Consider the following 17,430-nt stretch of genomic DNA (forward strand, 5'->3'; position numbering starts at 1 on the left):
ACAAGCTCTCACTGTTCTTACTGAGATTTAGTAGAGTATTTGAATAAAATTTCTACTGTTTGATGCATGTTTTCAGGATAATTTTTAGAGACTTTTTTTTTTTTTTTTTTAAATCTGTGAAGTGGTTAATTGACTGGGGAGAGGATCCATGATGGAGCTCTTTACTCTGCCATTCCAGAAGTCTAGAAGTCCCTACTTACCCTTTCTTTTTAATATCATTATAATTTTTAGTTTTATTGAATGGTCAAATGGTGGTGTCTTTTCACTGCTTGAAGTTACTGAGAGGTCCTTTGAAGACCCTTGCATATTTTCCCTAAATTTTGTTATATAAAATGTTATTGTTTCAGTCTGCTCTGCCTTTTCTTTTTTTAATATTCTTGATCATACGTGGGTTAAAAAATTTTTGTTACATTCTTCCATTATAATTGTTTGGTACTTTCTTTGTGTAATTTGAATGGGTAGGGATGCTTTTATTCAGTGTATCTGGGTTGGTTTTGTTGTAACTTGGGATTTTGCTTGTTAGAGGTATAAAATAATTTTTGTAATTTAGTTCACTCTGAGTCCTTGTTTTTCAACAAAGGAATTCAAATCAATTTACCTGACTTGATACAGGGCTTTTTTTGAGAACTGTGTTCTTGTAAATATTGTTGAATGGTATTTGGCACCACAGTGTATAGTGGGGGGAACCTCTCTAGGTTTAAAAATACATGTGATCCTATTGAAGTTGGCTGGGTTATACCTCATTAGTGTGCAGAAAGAAGTTGGTTTTTTTTTTAGAAGTGTATCACCTGATTTTATGTAGACCTTAATTTTTGTATACTCAACTTCTAGTCAGTTGATAATTTTATCATCTATTTTTACCTGGGAAAAAGACCAGATGTCAGTCAAAGTTTCTGGGAGTGTTCATTGGCCAATTCCTCCGGAGACATCTCTGACCTCCTTAGCTAAAGTGTCTTTCTCCAAAAAAAAAAAAAAAAAAAAAAAAGCGTCTTTCTCTAGGGTTCAGTATGTCAGGTTGGCAGGCTGAATGACAGCACATGTGGGATTCTTGTGAACAGTTGAAATGGCCTAAATTTTGTTGGGTCACTTAGGACCATCCTTCATCTCTTAGGTCCCAACTCCCTCTGTTAACCTTCCTTAGGTATGCTTTCTTGCAGCAGAAACGAAAGACAAACCTTTTTTCACACTCTTGTTACAGAAATCATTTGAATATTGGTGAGGAAGTTTTACGACCAAGGTGTTGTAGGCTGTGTCCTGGCCCCTGACCTCAGTGCCTGTGAAGATTCTTCCTTTCGTGTAGTGTGTTTGAGCCTAAGGAAGACTGAGCCTTTGTGAGACCCTACTGGGTCTCTCTCCATGTCCTTGTTTATGTTTTCATATTTGTAAAACTTAGATTACTGTCAGAAAAAATGAATTCATATTTTGAAGTAAAGCAGGTTAGATAGTAAACCCCATCTTGACTTCTGAAGATAATTGTAAAATTCATTTCTATAAAACACTTTAAGGTTTTTGCTTGATTTTGTTTATTTTCTCTATACTAAGACTTGCTACATTTGTGATGAACAAGGAAGAGAAAGCAAAGCAGCCACTGGTGCTTGCATGACCTGTAATAAACATGGATGTCGACAGGCTTTCCATGTGACATGGTAAGTATGTTTCTGTTGTGCAGAACTGAAATTCTTGTACTTTGTACAAGAGAATACCTTGTAAGTTAAAGGTTTAGGTATCCAGATATTTACAGTAAATTCTATTGGGATAGTTTCTATGTTTAGATATAATAAAGATTTATTTATAATAAAGATGATTCTAATAATTGAATTTACCAGAGTTAATTTTGAATAGGCAGACTCTGGTTCTCATGTTTTATCTAGTTTCATTTTATTTTAAAGTATTGGTGTTGGTTACCTACCCTTTGATTTGTTGTTAGGACTAAAAGAGCTGATGTAGGTAAACTTACTGTAATGCCTGAAATATTAATATTAAAGATTTAGTGAATGACTGTGTTTCTTCATTTTGTGTTTAAGAGGGGGGAAAAGCAAAAAAAAAAAAAAAAAAAGAAAAGAGGGGAAAAGCAGTTACCATCATATTCACAGTATATTAGTGGCTACTTCCTAAAAAGTTACTTAGATACTTTTCTTGGCATAAAATTTCGAGAGCAAAGATTATCCTAAAATAAAATATTTAGCATAATAGGCAACAGTTCAAAATTATAGTCTGGGAATAATCCATTTACTTGTTACTTTTAAGAAATAGTCTATATCCAGCAGCCAGTATATAGGCACTTGCTGTATTTACTGAGCTTTTAGTATATGGATTTAAGAAGTCCATTTTAGATTACTTTTGGGGAGTGGAAAAGAGTTTTGGTTTCATAAATTCTGCTAATAATGAACTTAATTTTTCAAAGATCTTGAAAGTTCTTTTTTGGGTAGAGATATATACTAATACTATTGTAATTTTGAAATGTTAAATAACATTGGCAGTTGACACTGATGACAAATTGACAAGATGATGGTCATAAACTTTAGTGCTTTGTGCTTTTTTTTTTTTGAAGATTTTATTTATTTGACAGAGGGATCACAAATAGGCAGAGGGGCAGACAGAGAGAGAGGAAGAAGCAGGCTCCCTGCTGAGCAGAGAGCCTGATGCGGGGCTCGATCCCAGGACCCTGAGATCATAACCTGAGCTGAAGGCAGAGGCTTAACCCACTGAGCCACCCAGGCGCCCCTGTGCTTTTTTTTTTTTAATGACTATCATAACTTTAGGTTTTGATTCACTGTCTTCCATTTTTTTTTTTTTTAAGATTTTATTTATTTATTTGACAGACAGAGATCACAAGTAGGCAGAGAGGCAGGCAGATAGAGAGAGAGGAGGATGTAGGCTCCCTGCTGAGCAGAGAGCCCGATGGGGGGCTTGATCCCAGGACCCTGAGATCATGACCTGAGCCGAAGGCAGAGGCTTTAACCCACTGAGCCACCCAGGCTCCCCTCTTCCATTGTTTTTTTTTTTTTTTTTAAGATTTTATTTATTTATTTGACAGATAGAGATCACTAGTAGGGAGAGAGGCAGGCAGAGAGAGAGAGAGAGGAGGAAGCAGGCTCCCTGCCGAGCAGAGAGCCCGATGCGGGGCTCGATCCCAGGACTCCGGGATCATGACCTGAGCGAAAGGCAGAGGCTTTAACCCACTGAGCCACCCAGGCGCCCCTCTTCCATTGTTTTTGACTAGAAAACACAGGTTATGTTATTCTTGTCTGCTGTATGGCTTTAACCCACTGAGCCACCCAGGCGCCCCTCTTCCATTGTTTTTGACTAGAAAACACAGGTTATGTTATTCTTGTCTGCTGTATGGTTCTATGACTGGAACCATTTTCCTTATAACAGTGTAATCTGCATCTATGGGCTTATCCCATCACAAGTCATTTCAGCCCTTTAGAGTCCTGGCCTTACTGTTTGTACCTATGATACAGATGGAAAAAGCAAAATGAAGTGTTAATTATGGGGTTAGGGGGTATCTTAAAGCAGTTTAATGTCTGTTCGGTGACATAAAACTTGTGTAAGTCTTGATCCTTGTTAGAGATGGATGGATAAAAAGTTTATTATAAACTACAAATGTAATTATAAAAAATATCAATCAGAGGTTGAGGTGAAATGTACTTGGTCACAGTGAGAATAAAGCTTTTCATTTTCTCCTTTTCTCTTAGGAGATGTGTAAGGTTTAATTATAAATCTTAAATGCTTGGAGGGGATTTAATTTTATATATACTGTAGTTTGAAGTTTAGTATGTGTTTTGTTTACATTTTATGTTTATTTTTTGGTTTTTATTTTCAGTGCTCAGTTTGCAGGACTACTTTGTGAAGAAGAAGGGAATGGTGCAGATAATGTTCAATACTGTGGCTACTGTAAATACCATTTTAGTAAGCTGGTAAGAATTTATCTTGAATTTAAAATAGTAACACATAGTTTTACAGTAGATTTGACTCTGTTTCATAAAAAAAATGTAATAGCTATTCCCTTTCTCTTGATTTTTGCATGGGGTTGGCATATTCTTTGCTGGAGATTAAAAGATTGAGTAATTTTTAAAGATTTTGCTTTGTTTAGGTGCATTTATAAAGGTGAATATTGTAAAATAATTTCTGTTAATAGTAGATGTTAGGATACATTTAGTAGAAGCAGCACATGTAAAGGACTCTGTAATCTAACACTTTTCATTTAATTTCATTTTTTCATATTTGATTATAGATTTTGTGATTTTTCTATCACTCGTTTCTCATTTTTTGCTAATTATTTCTTTACTTTCATTTTTATTTACTAGGAGATAGTAAAACTAAAAGCTGTTTTGTAACTTCTTAGTTGACTATCTTGAGAAAAATGTATTTAAATACAACTTTGGGAATATTTCAGATTTTGCCAGTCTTTACTGTTACATAATTGCATGGATGATTGAGTTGGTAAAATTTGATTAGCTGTTCCATATATTGTGTCCATGTTCCCTTGAAGGATCAATATTTAATGTCCTAAATGTCTATTTTTTTAGTGTTTAATGATAACAATTAGATGTGTACACTGAAAGTTTAAGTGTTCTTTGTTTTTCTTTAGTGTTTTGTTTTGTTTTTTTTTCCCCTTATTACCTTTCCCTTGTGAGTGGGGCTATTTTTTCTTCCTTTCTTTTAAAGAAACAGTATCATTAGGAGCCCCTTTCTCATGAAATCAGCTCATGACTATTCTGGTTCATACATATTAAAATACTTAAGATTATCTAAATATATTGTTTGATATTGAAGACTTTGATTTATTTTAAGGGCTGACAGAGAATATTGAAGTGTTTTAAGAGAGATTTTGAGAAAGTAAAATTGAAAATTTTGCTTCCTAGATGTGAAAAGCATATCAGAATCTTAATTTTCTAAATGGAAGATGATACAGAAAAAATCTAGAAATAATGAAGATGGATTTTGAGTTTATGCAAATAAGATTTTCTCACTGCTAGTTATTGACATGTTAGTATCCCATTTCCTAGAGAGGAAGAGTCTTTAATAATTTAGTAAGATTGTATAACCTCTACATTTGCATGGACTTTGAATACCTTTCATAGTCATTTCTATTTAATTTAAACTGGTTACGGTACCACTTTTAAACACTTCAAACAACTCTCACTGGCATACTTTATTATGAAATTATATAAGTATTTTAAATAGAATGTGCAATACTTTCAGTAATGCTTTGAAAAGTGCATGGGTCTAATGCTGATATTTCCTTTAATTTTTTCTTAATGAACTGCAGAGGCAAGTTTTTAGCAAACTGTGCCTTAGTGCCTTAATACTGAAAATATGAGATTAAAAGGCTGCTTGCTTTTCTAGTATGGCAAAAAATAACTCTTCAAATAATTTTCTTTTCTTCTAGTCTTGGCATCCTTCCTCAGTATGGCATTCTGTTTTGGTTGAAACTCCTTTTCTTTTTTAAAGAAGACATTGAAAATTATAGTTGATTTCTTTAAGAGGTGGTTTTGTGACGTGACATGGCTACTGCTTATTTGAAATTATATTCTGTTTTCAGACATTTTAATAAATGTACAAAAATACGGCATTCATGTTAAATTTAGGCTTAGATTTTCTTTTATAATGAATGTAATAGACAGTACATATGGCTGATGTCTGAACTGGATTATATAGTTCAAAATAGTGAGAATTCTTTTTTAACTTCAGTAGACATTTTTAAATACTACACACTTGAATAGGTTAAGCCTAACAAAAAGATTATTTAAAATTTTTTATATACATATACATGTATGTATATATATTTTCTTTTTTAGAAAAAGAGCAAACGGGGATCTAATAGGTCATATGATCAAAGTTTAAGTGATTCTTCCTCTCACTCTCAGGATAAACATCATGAGAAAGAGAAAAAAGTAAGTGGATTTGTTGTTGCTATATATGTAGCACATCTACTTAATAGATTTTTTTTCCTTTTTTAGATAAAATTAAGTTCTTGATAGCTGGATGGAGGTGTTGAAATACTGAAAATTTTTGACTAATTTGAGAGTATAAAGTAAAAAAAAATAGGTTTAAAATAATGCCATATTTGTGAATGTTTGTATGGCAGAACCTATTTCCACTGAAAAATTGGAATAGAAATTGAAAGCATGAGAGAGATTTCTTGCATGTGTTGCTGTGGTCATCTTGTGAAATCTTCAGGTGACTTCAGCGTTAATAATTTGTGGCTATATTTTATTAACTGATTATTTCACATGTAAGTAAAAATCTCATCTGCTTTTTCACTTTATAAAGGAACAGTTTTGAAATTCTGTATATTCTTGACTGTTTTCCCCTACAGTGTTGGTAATAATAATGGTTTGGTTTTTTGGTTTTTTTAATGGCCAAATGTCATACCATTTGTTTGAGAATATTTTGTCTTTTAATAAAGCACTAAAAGCTTGCCTGATACTAATCTGTCTTCTTCTGACTTACCTGTTTTCTGCTTACATTTTTATTTATTTTAAGGATATGAGTAATTTTTAGTGAACTAATAATGAGTATTATAATCCCATTTATGACATAATTGTCAACGTAGGAAAAGGATACTATTATGAATTGTTTTTAACAAAGTGAGCCTAAAAAAATACCTCTTCAATTAGAAAATAACATTACTCTTAAACAGTTGGTATAAAATAGTTGGGAACATTTTCATGTTTATAAATACTTAGGATTTGGGAATAGATTTGGTTTGAATTTCTGTGCCTTTTTTCAAGGTAAACATTTTAGAAGCTTAAATTTTTAATTTTGAAATTAAATTTCCAGTTGTGAGCAAAATAATTATTGTAACTTTATAGTCACCTTTAGAGCATTTGTTAGGTTTATATGTATGTTTTGTAAGTTGTAGGCAGCAAGTATACATATTCATCTTCTTTAATGAGGTGGTTTTGTGATAGTGACAATTATAGGGTTCTGTCTTGCTGTCTGTTATTGTTGGGATTGCTGAAGGGGAAATGGCAGATTGGCTTTAATTAGCAGTTTTACCTAGAAGCACCATGAGATTTTATGTAACCCTTTGAATCCACAAACGAGGGATACAGGTAGGACTCTTTATACATTGTGAGGAGAAAGTCTTACTGATGATATTCTTCTCTTCAGTCATTTTGTGAGCATTATCTTGTTTAAAGAAGTGTTCATGGTACGATCGTATTTATCTTAATATATCCCATCATGATATTTTTAATAGTTACTAAATATATTAATATGTGTTAATATATAAATATATTAAAATATACTACAATTATTAAATGTAGTGTGGTGTTTAATAAATACAGTGCTATTATATTTCTTTATTTTTTCTTGAGGAATGAGATTTTTCATTTTAGTCTCATTTGCAGTTGTTGAGTAATAGATAAAAGCATTGTGTTTAGTCAAACCTGTTTTTAGCTATAAATTTTAGCAGTTGCTATTTTCATTAGTATATAAATACTATTTGCATTTTACTTTTGGCATATATAAGTTTAGTATAATTCGATTTTGTTGTCAAACTTAAAATCCATTCATATGTTTTATTTTGTAACAGTGTTTCTGATCATTTATAAAGGCTGTGAGGTAAACATTAGTATAAATTTATTGTTGTTAGACTTGTTTGATTGCCTTGGGAATGTTTGGGAAGGAACTTTTTTATTATGGTATGATGTTAAGTAAGTGATAATGTATCTGAAAAGATTGGGTATGATAGACTATCTTACTCCCCATCCCTCTTTACCTCTTTTAAGATTTTAACATCTGGTAGGTTTGTCTCAGATATGCTTATCATATTATAAAATGTTACATTGACCACACTCATAATCCATTCATGTTTTAGTAATTTAAAATACTGTATATTGCGAGCTAAATTTTGGTGGTATTGTTCATAAAATATGTTGACGTCACTCTCCCTCTGAATATTTTTTATCTCCTTCATACTGGCACATATTTTAAAATATTTTAAAGTAATCTTGTGTTACATGTAAGTGATGATAAAGAATATTTAATACTAAATATTGTGCTATCCAAATCACTTATTTTAAAATGAAATCAATGATTATAAGTTAACTTTTTATGTAACTATGAGAAAATTAAAAAATACATAGTTTTTGCTTTTCAGAGAATTTCTGTGTGACCCAAAATATATTAATACTGGTTAGATACTACCTGTGAAATCCCAGCAAGGAGAGTGGAAGTTTTTTTTCTTTTTAAAAGATTTATTTATTTATTTGATAGAGAGAGAGAGAGAGAGGGGCAGAGAAACAGGCAGAGAGAGAGGGGGAAGCAGGCTCCCTGCTGAACAGAGAGCCCGATGCTGACGCCAGGCTCAATCCCAGGACCCTGAGATCATGACCTGAACCAAAGGCAGATGCTAAACCCACTGAGCCACCCAGGTTCCACCCAGGAGTGGAAGATTGAATAGTGAGATATGACTCTGAATAAAGGACAGTTTCCAAAAAAAGTACATGCTTGAAATGAGTTGAAGCTATGTAGAGGAGGGGTTTAATTCATTCATTAAATAGTTTGTATCATCAGGTATTGTTTAAGAAGAATAACTTCTAGGGTGCCTGAGTGGCTCAGTGGGTTAACCCTCTGCCTTTAGCTCAGGTCATGATCTCAGGGTCCTGGGAATGAGCCCCGCATCAGGCTCTCTGCTCAGCAGGGTGCCTGCTTCCCTCCTCTCTCTGCCTGCCTCTCTGCCTACTTGTGATCTCTCTCTCTCTCTCTGTCAAATAAATAAATAAAAATCTTTAAAAAAAAAAAAAGTATCTTCTAAGACGATTAATGTGCCTTGTAAAATAGAATTTTCTTTTAAGTCTAGTATTTTTATATTACAGAAGCATTGCCACAGAGTGAGATATAGACCAGGGTTAGGAAATGCAGAGATGTATCAGACGTGTGTGTGGTTGTGTTGGGATATTCCCAGCTTCAGAAAGGACTTTTTTCTGAAGGCTAGTTTGTAGGTCTTTATTTAGAAATCAGTGGTTATTTATTACATTGAGATAATCTCGTACCAGTTCAGTTGATTCTCAGACACATCCTCTCCCCACTCATTAATGTTAACTAATCCATGTAGTATTAAATTAAATTTTAATTTAATTTTTTTTAATTTAAATTTTAATGTATTAAAAGTATAGCACTAGGGCGCCTGGGTGGCTCAGTGGTTTGGGCCGCTGCCTTGGGCTCGGGTCATGGTCTCGGGGTCCTGGGATCGAGTTCCGCATCGGGCTCTCTGCTCGGCAGAGAGCCTGCTTCCCTCTCACTCTCTCTGCCTGCCTCTCTGCCTACTTGTGATCTCTCTCTGTCAAATAAATAAATAAATAAATCTTTAAAAAAAATAAATAAAAGTATAGCACTATATTTCTAATACTTTACAGCAAAGTCGCCATTAGTGACAGTATTATGTGGAAATGCATTCATTTCCAAGTAGGTTTGCCAGAAAACTGTCCCCTACTATAGCTAGAGGGATTTATCTCCTGATGTGTTCGCCATCCCCCTTACTTACTATTGATTTTCTTCTGTTTTTAGTAACTGGCAATAGATAAAAAAGCTGTTGTCAACGTAAATACTGTTAGCCTATGTTGGGTGGGTGTTTGTGGGAGGTAGGTTTTTCACTTAGTGTTTTCTGAACCTCAGGGGTTGACTGGACTTCCTTTCCTTTAGGATTACTCATCTCTTTGGAGAGAACTGGGCTGAGGTGCCTGGGTGGCCCAGTCGGCTAAGCTAAGAGTCTGCCTTCAATTCAGGTCATGATCCCAGGGTCCTGGGACGGAGTCCTGCATTAGGCTCCCTGCTTAGTGAGGAGCCTGCTTCTCCCTCTCTCTCTCTCTCTGCCTGCTATTCCCCCTGCTTGTCCTCTCTCTCTGTCGAATAAAAAAATAAAATCTTAAAAAAAAAAAAAAGAAGAAGAACTGGGTTACTCTTTGTGGCCCTCAGAGGAATAAAACTCTCATTTCAGAGTTGTCAGTACTTCTTTATGTATCTTTTTAAAACTTTTCAGCATTGAGGGGTGCCTGTCATCTCCTCCCCTTTTTTGTGTGCTTTCTCCTTGTGGAAATCTTCCACTCAGGTTAAGCTTTAAGCTTCTCTACATGTGCAAAGAATTAAGAGAGCACAGGGCTTTCAGTTTAGAATGCCTGGGGTGTATGTATGGTGGGGCTAAAGAGTGACAGGAGACTACTTTGTTAAGAGGGAGCCAGTTCCTGGGGGAATTTTATAAGTGATGCCAGTTTGATTCTTCATTCTGAGGTGTTGGGCAGCCAGCCAGAAAGAGTAAAATTTTTTTTAACTTTGATAATTTGCAATAATTTTAGACTTGAGAGAAGTAGAAAAATACTACATATTATTTCTCTATATCACTCACCCAAATTTTCAGAATGTTGACATTTTAAGCTTGTCCTCTTTCCCCTCCCCTCTTTGCTGTCCAGCTTTCTCACTCTCTATATAATCTTTTTCTGAATTATTACAGAAATTAGAAACAATACCCCTTTAGCCTGAGTGTATTATTTTAATGTGTAGTTTTAGTAAAAAATGGAATTTCCTACTTGATTACAGTACAGTGATCGAAATTAGTAAATTAACATTTTTCACAAGGCTGTTAGGTAATCTGCAGGTCCTATTTTCACCCACTGGTGAATATCCTCTGTACTGAAGAGGGAAACTTCTTTTTGGTCCAGAATCCAGTCCAGGATCACACACTGCATTTAGTTTTCATGTCTCTTCAGTTTTCAGTCTATTCATTGTGGAGTATTTCCTTACTCTTTGTCTTTCATGACCTTGTTGTCTCTGAAGCCTTGTTTTAGGTTCCTGGAGGCACTGGCTTGACTTTTTTTTTTTTTTTAAGTCATTTATTTACTTGACAGAGCATACGCACATGTATGGGTGAGGGCAGGAGCAGAGGGAAAGGATCTCAAGCTGACTCTCCCTGAGTGTGGAACCCAACGTGGAGCTGGGTCCTAGGACCCTGAGATCATGACCTGAGCCAAAGTCAAGAGTCAGATGCTCAACTGACTGAGCCACCCAGACACCCCTGCCTTGATCTTCACAATGGATTTTACAGTCCCACCCTTGTTTTCACTTTTCATGGAATGGTTTTCTGAGAGTGGCCTAGGTTTTGTCTTTGTCTGGAAACCACCCCTTGCTTTTATACTGTTTGCTTTTTATAGAGTGTATTAATTTTCAGAACCAGCAAGTAGCCTTTCCTAATTTAGTTTATACTCCTGTATTTTTTTAAAGTATAAAACTAGATTACACTTTTTTTTTTTTTAAGATTTTATTTATTTATTTGACAGAGATCACAAGTAGGCAGAGAGGCAGGCAGAGAGAGAGAGGGGGAAGCAGGCTCCCCGCTGAGCAGAGAGCCCGATGTGGGGCTCGATCCCAGGACCCTGGGATCATGACCTGAGCTGAAGGCAGAGGCTTTAACCCACTGAGCCACTCAGGCGCCCCTAGATTACACTTTCAACATAGTACCTAAAAAATTACCTTAGTTAAATCATCCAATTCATTAAATACACTTTCTGTTTTCTGTGTTACCATAGGCAACAATGTTGCTTAACTTCCAGCTTCTATATAACAGGGACTCCTTTTCCTCTAATTTTCAATTAAATTTCTCTCACTTTCTTTTATGTTCTAGATAGCAACCTCCTTGGAAGGCCGTAAGTTTTCTAGTAACATCTCTTTAGTATTCATCAGGTTTTTCACTCATAATCTCCTGAAAGTCCTTCTAGCTTTTGTCCATTGCTTCATTCCATGCAACTTTCACAGTTTAGGTTTTTTTGTTATGGTAGTGTCCCATTCCTTATAACAAAGTCAGAATCAGTGCTGCAGATTTCCCTAAAATTTAGTGGCTTAATTATAATAAACATTTATTGTCTCAGTTTCTGTGATTCTGGAATTTGGACTTAGGGTATTTGTAGCTCAGCTTCTCTCATTGGATTATAGTCAAAATTGTGGCAGGAATACAGTCATTTGAAGGCTTGATTCAAGCTAGGGGATGTGCTTGTAGGATGGCTTATTCATGTGGCTAGCAAGAATCTCATTTTCTGGCTGCATGGATGTTTCCACGGGGCTACATAAGCCTCCTTAGGACATGGTACCAAGCTTTCCCCAGGGTGAGTGATCTAAGATAGCAAGGTGGAAACTGCAGCTTTTTTGTGATTTAGCCCTGATGTTACACATAATTTTTTTCTCCTTGTTTAATGCCTATTTTAAAAAAGATTTTTGTTATTTGACAGAGAGAGAGAGATCACAAGCAGGCGGGGGGGGCGGGGGAGAGGAGCAGACTTCTCACCAAGCAGAAAGCCTGACGCGGGTCTTGATCCCAGGACCCTGAGACCATGACCCGAGCTGAAAGCAGAGGCTTAACCCTCTGAGCCACCCAGGTACCCCTAAAAACATTTTTTTGATGGTAAAACATATAAAATATAATTTGCCATTTTAACCATTTTTATGACACTCCTTTTTGCAGTATTCTGTTGGTTACACAGAGCAACCTATTCAGTGTTGTTGGATACTTCCTAGGATGCTTCGTGGGTCACTCTTGGAGGTATACCCTTAGAATTGAGTAGATACCCTGTTTTCCATTAAATTTTCATCCAGCGTCCATTGATGATTCTATCTGAAATAGTGTTTGACAAAAGGTGATTTTCCATAATTCATTCTATAGCCATTAATTGGCACTCTGTAAATTAGAGCTTCTCTCCCTTGCTCACTTCCTTCATCAGTAATGGGGAAGGGAAGATTCTGCAGAGGAAATCAGAAGTAGCCCATAGATAAAGGAGGAAAGTTAGAAGAGACCATACCAGGAGAAGTGAGTATTGGAACTGGAGAAGTGATTTTGGAATCAGGAGAAGTGAGTATTTCAAGAAAGTTAGTGTTCAGCAATTAGATTGCATATGAAAGATCAACTAATATAAGGCACAATATATGTTCCTTGGATTCTAAAGAAGTTGTTGAGAAGGAGTTTCAGTGTAATGGTCAGAGGAGAAACCAATTGATGTCGGTAAATGAATAAAGTAGGTATGAGGAAATGTAAATCATGAGAGAATATTTAATCCTTTTAAGAAATCTCAGATGTCAAGAAGAGGGAAGAAATAGGGCAATAACTGGAGGAATATGATACTAAGATGTAGTAGTGGACAGTAAGAATACTGTGTCCTCTCCTATTGCAGGAGGAAGAAAGAGAGAGGCATTTAGGTGAAAAACTTGTTCATCTGGATAATGAAGCAGAGAAGATAGGTATGGATGGAATCCTACGGGAGATATTGTGAGGTAGAGTGGACATAAAGATAAGGAAAAGGAAACAAGTTTGTTGTTTTCACAAGTGTTTAAAGTAGCGTGGGTCATGAGATCCAAGGTTGGATAATGGGTGTCAGTGAAACTGGGGAACAGGGTCACATAGATTTGGACAAAATGTTGGAGCAGGGGCCTGGAAGACTGAGTGATGTCCAAGAACAAGTAAGTGTGTGAATCAGTCGAAAGGTGTGGAGAAAGTGTAGATCATAATAGTTCAGTATTTTCTGGACTGTTCTGACATCAGCTGTGGCAAGACAAATCTTATGGGTCTGTCACATTTGTACACATCTTGTGAATAGAGGCTTTTGTTCCAGATTATCTTTTCAAAGTTGTTTATGTAATGAACAGCCTTGGGAAATGGACACAACATTGTAAAGAGCAGAGGGCAGATTTGCTTACAGCCATGGAAAATACAAAGATTGTATCTTTTTCTGGGATAATTGACAGCAAGCTTGCTTAGTGTTCAGAATTAGGTTCCCTAAGCCCACAGTTCCTCTCCTGTAACGCAACCCACTATGTGTGTAAGCGTCATTTGGCCCTTTCAAGTCATCCCGTCAGAATTAGGGTTTAGGGAAACCCATGGAATTGGGGAGCCAGAAACCTGGCATTCTGGCTACTGCTGTTGTTGTGAGTGATAAAACCCAGGAGTCTTGTGTCATCTTCAGGCATCCATGAAACTGGCAGGTTAACTTGTTAGATTGCAAGTATGATATTAGACCCTTCCTAATTTTTGGCACAAGATGTTATTGTAGGCATATTGAAGAAGAGAGAATTGAAGTGAAAACTGTTGGAATTGAGGATGCTTGGTGATTGCAAGATATGTCCACTTAGGATTAGCCTTTTTTGGTAACACATCCACTCTTGTGGTCAGGGCTGTTGGGATACTGTGGTTGAAGGTCTTCCCAAGATCACATGGAGTAGGGAAGAATTAACCTAAAGAAAAATAATGGGCTGACAAAAACAAGAGATATCTATAAGTACATGACAGAACCTGGATTCAAGACCAAGTATGCCTGATTCCAAAGTCCATTTTCAGATACCTTTTGGACTTACTTGGAGGTTTAATAGCTGCATTTCTTTAAGTTAGATAAACCATATATATTGCAAAATTTAACTTTTGTATTATACATACCATGAAGTTTTTGCATGTTTTAAAAAGAATACTAATGCAAAGAATCTCTTAATGAATCTTTTTTTCCCTTTTCTTATGAATCTTATACATTGTTCCAAGATTGTCTTACCTAGACTGGTAAATGTTTGGGGGTGCCTGTCTGGCTCAGTCAGTAGAGCATGTAACTCTTGGTCTTGGAGTAATGAGTGCGAGCCCAACATTGGGCACGGAGCCTACTTAAAGATAAAATAATAAAAAAATATATTAGACTGGTGAATATTTGGGAGAAGAGATTTTTGAAAAGCTTGTAATTTAGAAGAGATGGATACCTTGTCAAAGAGGATGCAAAGTGAGTTACAAGTTGGTGTGAATAACTTTTTTGAAATTTTTCTTTTTTAACAATTCATTGTCTTTTTTTTCTTTATTTTTATTTTTTTATTTGTCATAGAGAGAGGAGAGAGAGCACATAAGCAGGGGGAGTGGCAGGCAGAGGGAGATGCAGGCTTCCCAATGAGCAAGGAGCCCTATGTGGGACTCAATCCCAAGACCCCGGGTCATGACTTGAGCTGAAGACAGTTAAGCCACCCAGGTGTTCCTGAAATTTTTCTTGAAATTCAGATGTTGAAGAGAAACATTAATACAGTGTGCATCAGTTAAATGGCATGTCCATGAAATGGGATTTAATGAGTAATTGAATTGGCTGATGGCTAAGTTCTTTCGTCTATAGATGTTACCATTTTTTGTAAGGTTAAGATTGCACAAAATATAAAGACTCAAATGTTTAAATGCATTTAGATGTTTAGTTATATTCCCGCTATCTAAAACCATAGCATTATGGAGATTAAATGACTATAACAAATTGTTTCATAATAATAATAATACAAATATTTGTTAATATATTATCTATATTAAACTAGTTCAGTTTCCTTTTTCATAAATGAAATAAGGATATGAATGTTAGTTGAATATTACCAAATCAATTTGAATTTTTTGTGTTTATGAAGGCAGCTACTAAATTCAAGATGCCATGCTCATTTCCTAGGAGAACAAATTAAAAATCTAGAGAGTCACATTGACATTAAACAATTTGTCCAAAGTTACATATTTGGGAACATAACAGCAAGAAAACCCATTTGTATTTTTAAACTCTTGTGCTCTCTTCATTTGACTTTCATGTATTTCAGAAGTGTAGCTATAAGCAGTGAGAGTGGAAAATAAGACAGGTGGAAGTTTCTGAAGTTGCTTATTGTATTTCATCTGATTTGCTGCTGATGTATACAGACCACTAAGAACACAGAAGGGAGGGATGCCTGGGTGGCTCAGTCAGTTAAGCAACTGCCTTTGGCTCAGGTCATGATCCCAGGGTCCAGGGATAGAGTCCTGCATCAGGCTCCTTGCTCAGCAGGAAGACTGCTTTTCCCTCTGCTTGCTGCTCTCCCTGCTTGTGTGCTCTCTCTCTCTCTCTGACAAATAAAAAAATAAAATCTTAAAAAAAAAAAAGAACAAAGAGGATGCCGAGTAAACTATGACATAGGATCATTATAATATACATGTCCATTTTAGAGGTTTAAATAAGTTACTTAGAATCTATTACATATGGCATGTCAGAGAGCTTAAAGTTCATATTCTTTTCCCTAATAAGTATTAGAATATATTTTAAGATTTATATATATGTAGTTATTTATCACTATTTAGTTACTTACAGTACCTAATATTTAGACATGATAAAATGTCCAGTAATAGATGAGAAGTTATGACATATCTGGAATGGGATATGTTGTGCCTCACTTTTCTCATTGCATCCAGGTGATATTAGTATTTAATTTCATGGGGTTGTAAAAATTAAAGTGAGTTAATAACATGTAAAGTGCCTTTGCACTTCTTAAAGTGCTAATTGAAATTCTGGTTGTCCAGATAGAAAACTTAATAATATCTAAAGTATTAATATTATTACATTCAAAATCATGACTTAAAAGACAAATGATGGGTGAAGCAGTTTTTAATGTAAATGAAAGATGTAGTATACAAAAGTGTGCACTTTTAAGTTTTTTTTTAATTAGAAAAATTAATTTTGCTTAAGAATCTTGTTTATAAAAGGCTGAAAGAATATTCAGCAAGGTGTTACCAATTATGGCTATACCGTGTTTGCTTTTCTTTTTTTTAAACTGTATTTTCTTTCTTTCTTTTTTAAAGCTTTTTATTTATTTGACAGAGATCACAAGTAAGCAGACAGGCAGACAGAGAGAGAGGAAGGGAAGCAGGCTCCCTGCTGAGCAGAGAGCCCAGTGTGGGGTTCGATCCCAGGACCCTGGGATCATGACCTGAGCCAAAGGCAGAGACTTTAACCCACTGAGCCACCCAGACACCCCTTTAACTGTATTTTCTAAATATTTTGTAGGGTTTGTTTTTTAAATATTTTAATTTTAAAAAAATTTTATTTTTATCTATTATAAAATATTTTAAGGGGCACCTGGGCGGCTCAGTTGGTTTGAGCCAAGAATTGGTGTCCAGTTCTTGATTTTGGCTTAGGTCATGATCCCCAGGTTGTGGAATCAAGCACCATATTGGGCTCCGTGGTAGGCATGGAGCCTGCTTGAGATTATCTCTGTCCCTCTCCCTTTGCCCCTCCCCCTGCTCAAGTGAGCACATGTGTGTGTTCTCTCTCTCAAATAAAAATAAATCTTTAAAAAAATAAAAGATTTTAATATTACAGGAAAATTTTATGAGTAGTACAAACAAGTATGTAGGTTTGACCTAGATCCAGCAGTTGCTGACATTTTACCACATTTGATTTATCTTCATCTTTATACATCTATACAAAATACAGAGACATTTAAAAAATCTATCATTTATCCATTTGAGAATTAATTGCTCACTTTGTGAGACTTCATCTCTAAATAGGAACATCTCCTAAGAATATTCTTCTCTTTGCTATAATGTAACTATCTTACTCATGGAATATATTATTAATATAACATGAAAAAATGTACTATATTAGCCATTAGTTATTAATATTATTAGTTATAATT

General features: G+C 35.3%; 1 protein-coding gene across 11 annotated transcripts in view; it reads left to right on the top strand.

Annotated features, from left to right (window-relative positions):
• MLLT10 (MLLT10 histone lysine methyltransferase DOT1L cofactor) overlaps positions 1-17,430 on the top strand; it is a 244,978-nt gene that overhangs the window by 110,636 nt on the left and 116,912 nt on the right. For all 11 annotated transcript variants that reach the window (XM_046010903.1, XM_046010902.1, XM_046010901.1 and 8 more), the window contains 3 exons: positions 1,543-1,646; positions 3,827-3,920; positions 5,805-5,900. In XM_046010903.1, coding sequence (XP_045866859.1) covers positions 1,543-1,646; positions 3,827-3,920; positions 5,805-5,900 — 294 coding nt within the window. The remainder of the gene's footprint in view (positions 1-1,542; positions 1,647-3,826; positions 3,921-5,804; positions 5,901-17,430) is intronic.

Source organism: Meles meles, chromosome 7 (genome assembly GCF_922984935.1).
Source record: "Meles meles chromosome 7, mMelMel3.1 paternal haplotype, whole genome shotgun sequence".
In the NCBI taxonomy this organism is placed as follows: Eukaryota; Metazoa; Chordata; class Mammalia; order Carnivora; family Mustelidae; genus Meles; species Meles meles.